This window comes from Phallusia mammillata, chromosome 2 (assembly GCF_965637545.1).
Source record: "Phallusia mammillata chromosome 2, kaPhaMamm4.hap1.1, whole genome shotgun sequence".
Lineage (NCBI taxonomy): Eukaryota > Metazoa > Chordata > Ascidiacea > Phlebobranchia > Ascidiidae > Phallusia > Phallusia mammillata.
In genome coordinates this window covers 12,761,523-12,773,369 of record NC_137253.1, presented here as the reverse complement: position 1 = coordinate 12,773,369, position 11,847 = coordinate 12,761,523, and the positions used below count along the sequence as shown (strand labels likewise).

The window sequence follows — 11,847 nt, the reverse complement described above, 5'->3', positions numbered from 1 at the left end:
TTCGATTCATGCACAAAACTAGAGAATAATTTTGTATATTTTTCTAATTGGTGATATATTTTTATTCATTTGTTAAAAATACTGAATATGGAAGGAAACGGCGTGGTTCAAACGTATATTGGTACTGGATCAGTCCCGCTCTCAAGTTACACCCTTTGTACATTATAGGGTTACCGCGAAGAACCAGTAATCGACGTATGTTGTCCAGCTTGCAAACAGGAGCAGTGCATTGTGGGAAACGAAACCTTTTCAACCTATCATCACGTATGAAAATTTTTAAATCCGTTTTATGCTTGGCCCTTAATTATGAACGTTTTTATTAGATTCCGAGTTTTAGGCAAATATCATACGTTTAAACTTGGCGAAAAGTGTACCTGTATGTTATGCAAAAACACATGGATTTAATCTAGTTGTTACTTATAAAACGAATCCAAAACTGCACGTACTCACAACGTTGTTAAATTTTCGCGGCTCTATATTTTTGTGAAACACAGATATAAGTAACAAAAGTTTTTACTCAACCGCACTGAATAAGTACACATAAAATAAATACGTATATTGCATAGGATAACCGCTTAGTAATTTCAGATCAATGAGTCATGGCAGCAGCCGGGCGAACCGTGTTACATTCTTACTTGCAAACTTGATTCAAATGGAAACCACGTGATCGAGCAAGTTCACATAGATTGTCCGACTGTCAACAGAACTTGTGAATTTGGTTACAACCTTAAGTGTGGAAACGTGGACTGCTGCTTGGCATGCAACTGCGGTAGGTTCTTAGCTGAAAATCCGTGTTCGGTATTTGGGATCTGTTACAATTTAGAACGTAGTAGTTTGTAGACGTGCAAACATTTGGTCTCACTTACATAAAGCTTAGTGTGAAAAGTTTTCATACAAACGTTGAAGGATAAACTCTTGATCGATTCAGCAAGGATCAAAACGGCAACGCTCATAGCAGTATACCTAAAGCATGAAAAATGTCATAAACTTAAGTTAGCAAGTAACATTTATGTATTCCTGCGTGCTGTTTGTGCAGAACGCAACTAGTTAGGGTTTGAATTCAAAGGTTGTTAAATTTGTTAAATTAAGAGTTTATGACGCTTAGTAAAAACACAAAAATAACGACACAGTGTATCAATACAATATCAAGTTCTGCCTTGTTCAACTTTGAAGGAAAATTTGTTAAGCCTTTTTGAACACTTTAAACATTACGGGTTTTTTTTTTTTCTGTAGAGCCACAGGAGGTTTGCATTACGAACGCTACTAACGAGGTAAGAAACACATGATTTTTTTCTTTTTGTCACCTTGGTTATGTACAGATTTTGAAAAAAAACTTTTTTGTACTCAGCTTGTATTACCTGATGGGACATGGCAAGAGGATCCATGCACAACGTGTGTATGTTCACATAATAAGAGACCAGATGGATTCTACGATGCACAATGCAACGTTACCACTTGTCAAAACTGCCCTCCGGTAACATACTTCTACATGATGCTTTGTTGTGGAGAGTCTGAAATTGGGACATAAAAGTACAAGGCCGAATCCAAAAAATACCAAATTAAACACGAAAGTTGTAGAAAATGCGGCAATGATAATGCCGAGTGCGACCTGGAATCAAGCCCCTATTGTTTTTCCGCTAGATCGAACCCGCACGTGACTCAAGCCCGGCTTGGCTTACAACTCTGTTACTGTGTAAACCACTCGTTCCCACACGGGGAGGACTTTTAAAACTTAAACTTGAGCAGAGAATTTACTTTAATTTGTATACATGTGGTTTGTAAAAAAACACTTTAGGTCTAGGAATATAGCGTGAAAAGTTGATGTAATACCCAACTTTTGAATAATCTCTGTATGGTTTAGCATCTACTCTATGGTCTATTAGGTAGGAATGAACATGTTTTGCATTGTTGGGAACCTCTGGTGTTAACGTTCAGGCAAGACATGTTGGTGCGCTTAAGCTTAAACAGTATGTACAAGTACTTTACGGCGTATACATAAAGGAGTTAAACTCAATACAATACCTGTCGTCCATTGATAAACTTTAGGAAGATTAGCTAAATTCTTTTTACTGGTTTTATTTTTGTTTAAGATTGTTTTAAATTGTTATCAATGACATGTTTGATCCGTTTTGCTTTGCAGGGATATGACAGACAAGCGATACCGGGTACATGTTGCGGTGTTTGCCGCCCAACTGAATGTAACATCACTATTGTGGTCGACAGCTTAAACAATGCTACCATGGTATTGCAGGTACGTCATTAAAAATCAACCGAAAGTTTACAGTCGAAACTAAAAAAACTTTCAATGGTAGTATAGCTTATATCTTAAATGGACATTTCATTCAGTTTTGGCAAAATTCTTGTTTTGGTCGACTTTCGGTGTTTACAGCTGAGGCTGTGTAACTCAGTTGTTCGAGAGCGAGTCCAGGAAAGACTCCTGCGGAGGGTTCGAATCCCACCACAGGCTAGATTTTTGTGGTGTGCATAGACCCTTTACGGCTGATCCCAGTATGGATGCATTTTTATCTTGGCTGTTTTGATCGTAAAGATAATAATTGTCAAAAGAAGATATAGCTACTTTGTGTTGTATTTTGTAACAATAAAATTCAAGCTATACTAAGCAAGTCTAAATGAACATTTAAAATACTTCCATTTGTTATCATTGTTTTCAGATAGGGCAGGCCCATAGGCAACGATGTCACGCTTACCAATGTGTAGCAGGTGAAGACGGATATGCCGTTACACTGACGTCAGAGACACTTTGTCCGACAGTAAATATAACAGCGTGCATCGAAGCCGGGGTAAGTTCAACAAACTACAATGAAATATAAACTCCACAATCAATACTTCTAGCCATTGGTTATTTCAATTGGTGCCCCAATTTGTGACGTTTAACATTTATTTAATTAACTCAGTGACCTTCAAAGTTTTCTTGAACTTTGTTTTTGTTGCAGGGAACCATATTCTATGACGCTGACGGCTGTTGCGCTGAATGTAAGTTGTTTACAAAGACTAGAAACACAAGGTTTGCTAAACACGAGTTTGATTTGTCAAAGATTTCACAATCAACTAAAACCAGAAAAATGCATTCGGAATTGAGCTTGGGTTGATGCAGTGACGTAGTGACATAGTGTATATTTTCAAAATAAAAATTTAACGATTTTACACTTTCAATACATTCGGACAAAGTCAAAATGGCTTTTACCTTATAAACCAGAATGAACGTGAAATTACAGGCGTAGCCGCCCGGGAGAGCTGCGAAGCAGTACCGATGGTTTCCCGCCAATACCAGATTCGAGGTTGCCAAACTGACCAATCAATCGTTCTTACCTCTTGCCAAGGAAACTGCGGTAGTGCCTCGCACTTTAACGAAGCCACTGGAAGTTACGTACAACATTGCTCGTGTTGTAAGGCGGACAAATACGACAATGCAACGGTGACAGCGACTTGTCAAGACGGTAGTCAGGTATACTTGATGATTTTTAACTGAACAGTTTTGTAAAAAGAATTTAATGATTTAAGAAATGTTTTAAAGCGTCTTAAATAAGTAATTTTATTTCAATAAAGTTTTACTGTTTTGTTTGTTTCAGACGTCTTTAACGTTTGTGAACATTACGAAATGCGTATGTTCTGGTCATGGAATATGCGATGGATGGAATGTCGTACCAACCATGTCTGTCAAAGACCCTGTTACATCCGGAAACAAGGTACGATTTTAAAGATATGAAACTGCTATTAGCAAAACCTCTTCAGACACACATGTCTCTTCATTTAATGGACATTGAATGTTTACAGCTTAAAATATCTACACGTAGGCTATATAATATCTGTTACATAAAAATGCTTGCTAGATTTAGGTTGTTTTATGTTTGGACTGCATTTTTGCCTTTGTAGAGCAACGTAGGGATTGTGGCGTCCTGGAAAGACGGCCTCAACTACCAAGTTAAAGTGCTGGAGGTTGACAACGTTTCAAAAGACACCGTTGCCATTTCGGAGGCGGTACGAAGTCTTTTGGCCAAGTACAACCTTGATGCACCGCAGCTGGATGTAAGTAGGCTGTAGTTACTCCTGTCACCGTAACTGGAAGACTATACAAAAGGCTACTCCGACGTTTTACGTCTCGGCAATTTTGCTCATGTTTTAAATACAATGTTTTAGTTTAGGGATAGCCTACAATTTTGTTGTTTATATTTACAATATAACCTACTTTTACGTGTGTATTGAACAATTATTAAAATAGTTGGGCTGGAAACCTGCACTGCTTTCCGGGGAAACCCAGTATCTCCTTTTTTGGTCCTTTGGGACAACTATGTTTAACGACCATATCATATGCATACCCTACTTTAACGAATCATTAAAACATGCACTTTTAAACGTTTTAAACTTGGTATATTTGCAGGTGGTGAAAGTAAGTGCGACGAAATCCGGCATCAAACAAGCACTTGAGCAAGCGCTAAATGCCGCTTTCAATGCCAACGGGGCTTCGTAAGCCAACGAGGAAGCCAATTTAATCGAGTTGATCGTTGTTATTAGCGACCAATGACTATTTGTACAGTTCTTCCATTTTTTCTTTTTTTTGCGAAATTTTGTGCTTTTCACTACGTCTTGCGGTGACGGACTGGAAACTGACTAACCCGATTTTTGCCCACAAGACTGTTTCGGCGGTCTTGTGTTTCTCGTTTTTTCTTTTGATTTTTTGTTTGTGTTTTACGTTATCGTATCGTTTTATCATTTGTCGGCAATCTGACCGAACCTGATCTGACCTGGACCTGACCTGACCTGACCTGACCTGACCTGATTTGTTCCTTTTTGTTTTTATCATTGCAATAAAATGCAAAAGCATTTTGAAACCGGTACTGCTTTATTTTCCGATCACTTCTAGTGTTCATTCAAGAACAGACCAACAGTCTAGGTACCGAAGAGAAAACTTGTACAAAACAAGGTAGTCTAGAGTAAGCAAAAATATAAAGAAATGCTTTAAATTAAAACAATACAACATCCGGGTGGGGCCCAAAAAGTTCACGCTTAGATTTAAAACGTTTAAAAACTAAAAAGGGACATTTATCTCATTGGATTTAGTAACAGCAGAAGGGATCTTTGCTGAGCAAAATTCCCGTGTGTTGTTTTCATCTAATTGTTTGTGGAAGTTTGGTTTCCGTACTTTCGGATATGTTTTGTAAGCATTATGGTGTATACTCGGAAACTGATTAAGAAAACTGTGCATTGATTTGATTTGCAAACATTTTTAGCCAAAACTGTTGACGTAACCACCAGCACCAACCACTGTTGAAAGACGTCTATTTTAATGTCTTGTTTTTGTGGTGGTGATTGATGACTTGATGTTGATATATTTCTACTTTACAGTGAAATACGTTGTGTTAGTTTTTGTAACTTTAGCACCCCTGGTTTCAAAACTTTAAATACCAACAATATTTTGTTAAACGTGAGTTGCTTGGCTTAATTTGTTCAATCGCCGTTCTTTAGTTCAGATTACTGAAAAACTATTTTTGGGAAACTGAATTGCAGTAGTTTTTCTGTCTATTTAAGACCATTTCTACCAGCACAACACGTGTTTAGCAAAGCTTTTTATTTTAAACACTTTTCAACATGCATTGTTTCATTATTCAGATTCAGACCATTTGAAGTATTTTGAAATAAGAGGAACTCTTGTTCTGCTATACCGGATTTCTTGTGCATTTTTAGCAAAATGTTATTTGCAGTAGAACCTACAGGTTATCTCATAAACAAAAAAAATTTGCAAATCACACATCAACTTAACAAATCAGTATTTGCATTTCAATTATTAAAACAATGTAAAATAGAGATATCAACTTTATTAGCAGAAAATCAAAAAAAGTTTATTTATGTTCTTTGCTTCAGGCAATTTTTGTATTGTTTACTTATTCAACACTTACATGCTTTTGAAGTTTTTATCCACACTTTGGAGGTAGATGCAGCATGCACTTTTTGGGTCAAGACTTGAATGTTGGCTAACCGAAATTAATTTTTGCAAAATCTTACATTTGCCAAAATCCATTAAACCGAAGTGTTTCCATGTTTAATTGCCACAGAACCTTCATTTATATCAACAGAACAATGTTGTTTTGTAATAATTCTATAATTGCTCTTAAATTCTGAAACACACCATCACTTTGAAGAACCGCAGAATGATGCAGGCTCATGAATACAGTGCAGGTATATATGCATTTTATGCAACACTCGAAATCCTAAAAATAATGCTGCTAAATATGTAATTATAATACTTTTAAATAGTTAGATTGCAAATAATAATGTATTTCAGTGTTTACCTAAAGGTGAAAATGGCAAAAAATATATTTATTTAGATACTATATCAGCATTATTATTAAAAAAATACTAACCAAAACTGAATAGCTAAAATACTATGCAACACAAAAATCCCAATGGCTGGTAGTAGTATGTGGTTGAAGGAGTCACGGTTTCTTCACTTGAATGCGCTGTTGTTTTTTAATAGACCACTTGTCTGTGTGGCAACACTCATTGTTTTCTTTGTCATGGTGAAAGTATTTTGTTCGATTAGGTATTGCATGAAATCATTATGGAGTTTATACATGGCAGGGTTTGTTAGTATTTGAAAGTCAATTTACCACTCATTTGATATGCTATGATTGTGCAATTTTGACTTAAATACTGTTACAGCCTGATCCTAACTAAACAATTAAAAATTCCATGACGTTTAAGTCCCACTGGTGAGATATTACAGAGCACTACATCTAATTCATCCCAGGTCAAAATCTGTTGTGTGAACTGTATTATATTTGAATTGCATGTTTTATTTTATATTGCAGACATGACACGGATGGAGCTTCTTCCAACATCTGCACCAGTTTATGTACGTGTAAATTCATTTAAATGACGTATGCTAATCAAAAATATTTTCAGTGTTTCCAACTTATGTAGTTTTGCAGCTGTTTAAAAATTGTCTTTTTAGCTGTTTTTATACAGTAGCACTGTAGAGTTTAATCCTATATATGCCATGTATAATGTTTGTTGCTAAACCTGTTGTATTTGTACAGGGTGGTGGCTTGATTGTCATGTTCCTTCCAGAAAACTTCGCATTGCCTGAACATATTCGAGCCTTCCTGGTCTTTAAAGGCTCTAAACAACGTCATGTCACAGAGGCCAGGATATCCATTGAAGATAATGCCTTTCAGGCTGTTGTACCAGGTATGACACATAATATTTTACATGTATGTACCACTCACAATAGTAGTATATTTTTTCTAGCTGGATATTTGTAACTTTTACTTGAGGTACTAAATGGTGCAAAAAAAGGCATTGTTAAATTGGGATAAAAATATATATCATATATTGTTCAAATATGGTATTGTACTAACCTACCTCATATGACAAAATTGGGAATTTTTATGTACTGTAATGAACATTGTCAATTCAAGTTCTGTTAGTTTAAAACTTTGTCACTGGTTGTATGATTTTGTATTCTACACATCTCAAATTAGATTATACATTGTGCTTCTCTAAATAGGTTTATTTGAACAAACTGAAATGTTAGGGCAATTTCCATTAAACTACATTTTCGAACAAACATATAAAAACATGACAAAAATTAAATAGAGATTGATGTTGAACCCTTTCAAGTGACATTCCAACGATAACTTTGAAGTGTCACTTCAATTGATCCCCCTGCTGTGAAACAGTTTCTGTATGTGTACTGTCATAACACAGTCACGCAAAGGACACAATCGATTTGATTGTTGTTGATCTACTGTCAGACAATACATTTACACAGCGGACACGACAAATCCCGCCTGTTGGTTGGTGCTCATGGCACTTTTGTTTGCACTGTTACTGGGATTTAGCCATGGTTTAGGCAGCTGTGTTATATATTTGGAGCTGGTGAACATGTTAAATTTGTTTTTTTAATGAATAACCTTGGCATGAGGGGCTGTGACTGATTGCCAAAGTATTTTGACAAATTAGTGTAGGTCAGTGTTTGCTTAAAGTTTAATGTTAAATTATTATTTAGAAAGTAAGCAAAAGCCTGTAAATAAGTCCTTTCCAAATGATTTGTAATGGTTTGGTAGCTGCAAACTTAACTGTGTTAAATGAGATTGGACTTACTGCTACTAGTATACAAAAGGTACTAGGTACAAATTTGGAGAGAAAATGTTTGCTGAAAGTATTAGTTGGGTAACTATTGTTAATAGATCGAAGTTCATGTCAATATTTGAGATATTGTCTGTAGCGTGCCAAATTAAGTAACTTTTTATGTACTTTTAGTATCATGGGATGTAACAGCTGGTTACTTATTGAAAGCAGACAAAAATCAACGTGTATATATATAACCACAACCCTTTGTTAAAAAGTCTTTCATTTTCAAAAACCTGTTGTGTCGTTCACCAGAATGCTGAAAATAAGTGATAATTTCACTGTTTAATAAATACATTTTTCTTTGGGTTTCTGGTGAGTTTAGAAGCATCAGGCATTCTGTGAATCTTTTTAGGTGCATAATGTAGATTGTAAGTTGTAACATCCGCCTTGTACATTCTGTCAAACATTGTGGATTGGCTTTAAGCAGTGAAAGTGCTACACCAAGCTTGTTGCTTTACAAGTTAGCTTTTTTCGATCACTTGTATTTGTTGTGTAAATAGGACTTCAGTTGTGTGTCCAGTCTGGTCATCTATCACTTGTATGCCAAATTGGCCCATCTTTGATCTAGTGGAGATTCAGGAAATAGTCCAAGGGTTTTATTGCTTTCCAGACCATTGATGCAGTGCTAGTGAATATCGGGTTGCAGAGTCCAGTTTGTTTAGCCCCCCAAAGGTTATGTGCAGACATTTTTTTGCAAATATTGTATCTGATAATATAGTAAAAAAGAGTGTAATTAAATTGTAGTTAACCAACAATGTGAAGACAGAAAAAAAATTGAATAGAGGGACAAACAGACAGTTAACAAATTTATTTATTGTTTCCCCTTATAATTTATAATATACATGTCAATGTTTTGTGATCAACATAAATTAGTCGTGATCAACTTTATATACTTGAACAATTGCCGTTTTTAAGGTGGTATGTTTATGTTTAGATCATGAGCCACCTGAAAGAGTCGAAGTAGCAGTTTATGTAAGATTTTCGAACGGCGAGTGTAAATGTATCGGTGCTGAAGACTTTACATACTACCTGGACCAAACCTGCTACCTTGCGAGATACTTGGCTGACAGGTAAGATGAATCTATTAAATTAAAAAATATCGAAAGAAGAAACATAATAAAAAATGGATTTGAGTAAGGCTTGGATTTTTACAGTACATTTTTTTCAACCTTTAACATTATGAAAAAACAAAAAAGTAAACAAAAATCGAAATTAATGCACCTCATTTACATTTTTGTCTCATTAGTGTTCACAACTTGGAAAGCCTAGAAGATTGGGATTATATTCAGGGAGGAAATTTTTCATTAGCACAAGAAGATTTTTCTACTTTAGACGAGCGACTTACCAGTGCATTCCAGCATCTTATTCTGCCTCCAAACTGGAGTGTGCTTGGCGATCCAGACACAGGTACAGAGTGGGTGGTCTTAAATATGAAGGGTTGATGGAGTTACACATCATTAGACAAGCCATGTCAGGACTTGTTGTGTACACAACTAAACCCTCCTGATATTTAAATTCTTCTCAAGTTACTGTTTCAATTTAAAACTGTTTTAGTTAATTTTTTCAAACCAAAAATTGGAAACTTTCTGCAAATGTGTTTTAACTATGAAATGTGCCACCTAATATGATTATAACTTTTTAAACTTTAAAATGCTCAATAATATTGTTTGTTTCGGAATGAACCACAAAACTATACATAAAAAACACAGCCATGTCCGATTAGGTTTTAATTTCCCATCTTTAACTAATTTGTATCATTTTGCAGCACGTATTCCACGTGAGACACTTTTTCATTTTGCCGCTCGCCTCGGATTGTCCACATTTGTTACATTGCTTCTTGACAAGAACGGTGCTAAAGAATGCCTCAAGTTAAAGAATCGCCATGGTGATTTTGCTGAGGACATTGCCAGGGATCGGAAATTTGACGGCCTTTCTGACCTTATTACTGAGTAAGTCTCTCATATATACAGTATTTGAAATAGTTGTTTAAAGGAATACCATGGACCATAAAATGATATCATATATACGTTATATTGCAGAAAAAACAGGGCTTAAAATAACAAAAGAATACATTCACTGCTGTGAATCAAGTCACCAATGTCTTTTGCATCTTGAAATGCATTTTTTTGTATCCAAGACAGTAGAATAAAATAATTGTTAAAGTGTAAACCTATAGACAATATTATACTGTATGTGGTTTTTCCCAGGTCTTTAGAATTTTCCTTTGCTATGTAGCTAAATTATAATTGTCGCGACATGACATGCCTGGGGCCCTTGTGTGTCACAGTGGCTTATTAATTGGCCAATAGGAAGTAATACTAAGCCAAGATTTGTCGCTAGGGTGCTTTCTTACAACGTCTTGTGTGGAAACCTTACAACCTCTTACAAAACATACAAGGTCTAATCTTTACTTGATTTGTTTAATGACTGTAAGGTGAAAATGATATAGTAAGCAATACTGGTTGGCCTAATAAATTTATTCAGTTAGTTACAAAACATGGAAATAAAATTCTTGTCACAACCCCTCTCTGCCAACACAAAAGCGCATTGATAGAACACATTAGGTATCCAATTGTTTTGGTGTTTTAATTAAGACAAAATGAAATATATGGGCCTTTAAATAGTATTTAGAAATGACACAGTATACATATGTACATCCGTGATTTTGTTATGTAACATCAAAAAAGTGAGTAACAGTCAGGTAACTGCACATAAAATTGTGTTTTGAATAACATGTTGGTAAGGTTTTGGCACAATACAATGCAACTGTGAACTGTTTCTAATCAAAGAGAAAAAATGTGCCCCGGCTCAGTAGTAGAACAACATGTATTTTCAAGTGGCAATTCAGTGGCTAAAATTTCACTCACAAGAGTGTGGGCACCTTTTGTTGGTTGCAGACTGTTTATGCTCGCTAACCACGTTACTTAAGTTACGACACAAACTGATTAAAGTGCACAAATAATTACACTCTTTTCACACACTCTGTCCGCCGACAATTTGTAATTAAACACCACAACAAATGGGATTAAATGAAATGCCTGTGACTTGAAACTTCACAATATCTGACCACTTTAAGTGCCACTTTGTGGTGAACTGCCCTTGTTGAAATTCCTTGTAAGATTTAAACTGTTGCTAGTCATATATATCATAAGTTAGCAGGCGTTTTTGTTATTGAATGATGCTAGTTGATTTATTAATTTTTTTAAAGAAACTTTCTTTGAAAAGTAAATAGCTTAATCTATCTTTCTAGTAAGCGCTGCTCATTAAAATTTACAAACCTGTTTTCTGTGTATTAGCACTATTTGATTAGATTACATGAACATTTCTATGTACTGTGTCCAAAACAAACTATAACACATAGATCCCCAAAACAAATATTTTTATATTTCTTCAGTCCGCACGTTCATGGTGTGATTCGGTGGGAAAACAAAGAATCTATCGGAAAAACAACTTATTTGAAACAGCACAGTTTTGGAACAGTTTCCACAACTTCAGAAACTTACAACAACCTTTGGCCAACCCTTGGTAAAACATTTACTTCATTTTTGCAGGACTGATATAAATGATCCTAATGCAGTTTGTTACATCTAAGACTGGACTAGAAGTATCAATACTTTTGATATTGTGCGCGAATAAATGTCCAATGTTAATTGTGATGGAAAAAATAAGTATCGCCAGTAGACAGGACTCTTCATT

At 35.4% G+C, this 11,847-nt stretch overlaps 2 protein-coding genes across 10 annotated transcripts in view; both read left to right on the top strand.

Moving 5' to 3' along the window:
- The window catches only part of LOC145212531 (uncharacterized), a 56,980-nt gene extending 52,130 nt beyond the window's left edge, over nucleotides 1–4,850 (top strand). Inside the window, exons 75-85 of the mRNA XM_080080683.1 lie at nucleotides 169–264; nucleotides 589–769; nucleotides 1,234–1,271; nucleotides 1,349–1,474; nucleotides 2,141–2,251; nucleotides 2,673–2,801; nucleotides 2,955–2,994; nucleotides 3,237–3,466; nucleotides 3,591–3,707; nucleotides 3,895–4,047; nucleotides 4,400–4,850. Coding sequence (XP_079936809.1) covers nucleotides 169–264; nucleotides 589–769; nucleotides 1,234–1,271; nucleotides 1,349–1,474; nucleotides 2,141–2,251; nucleotides 2,673–2,801; nucleotides 2,955–2,994; nucleotides 3,237–3,466; nucleotides 3,591–3,707; nucleotides 3,895–4,047; nucleotides 4,400–4,489 — 1,311 coding nt within the window. The 3' untranslated portion in view covers nucleotides 4,490–4,850. The remainder of the gene's footprint in view (nucleotides 1–168; nucleotides 265–588; nucleotides 770–1,233; nucleotides 1,272–1,348; nucleotides 1,475–2,140; nucleotides 2,252–2,672; nucleotides 2,802–2,954; nucleotides 2,995–3,236; nucleotides 3,467–3,590; nucleotides 3,708–3,894; nucleotides 4,048–4,399) is intronic.
- Nucleotides 4,851–6,065: 1,215 nt separating this feature from the next.
- Nucleotides 6,066–11,847, top strand: part of LOC145212533 (rho guanine nucleotide exchange factor 28-like) — a 70,593-nt gene continuing 64,811 nt past the window's right edge. For all 9 annotated transcript variants that reach the window (XM_080080690.1, XM_080080691.1, XM_080080687.1 and 6 more), the window contains exons 1-7: nucleotides 6,066–6,195; nucleotides 6,828–6,871; nucleotides 7,056–7,206; nucleotides 9,086–9,221; nucleotides 9,398–9,558; nucleotides 9,917–10,100; nucleotides 11,546–11,676. In XM_080080690.1, coding sequence (XP_079936816.1) covers nucleotides 6,168–6,195; nucleotides 6,828–6,871; nucleotides 7,056–7,206; nucleotides 9,086–9,221; nucleotides 9,398–9,558; nucleotides 9,917–10,100; nucleotides 11,546–11,676 — 835 coding nt within the window. In that variant the 5' untranslated portion in view covers nucleotides 6,066–6,167. The remainder of the gene's footprint in view (nucleotides 6,196–6,827; nucleotides 6,872–7,055; nucleotides 7,207–9,085; nucleotides 9,222–9,397; nucleotides 9,559–9,916; nucleotides 10,101–11,545; nucleotides 11,677–11,847) is intronic.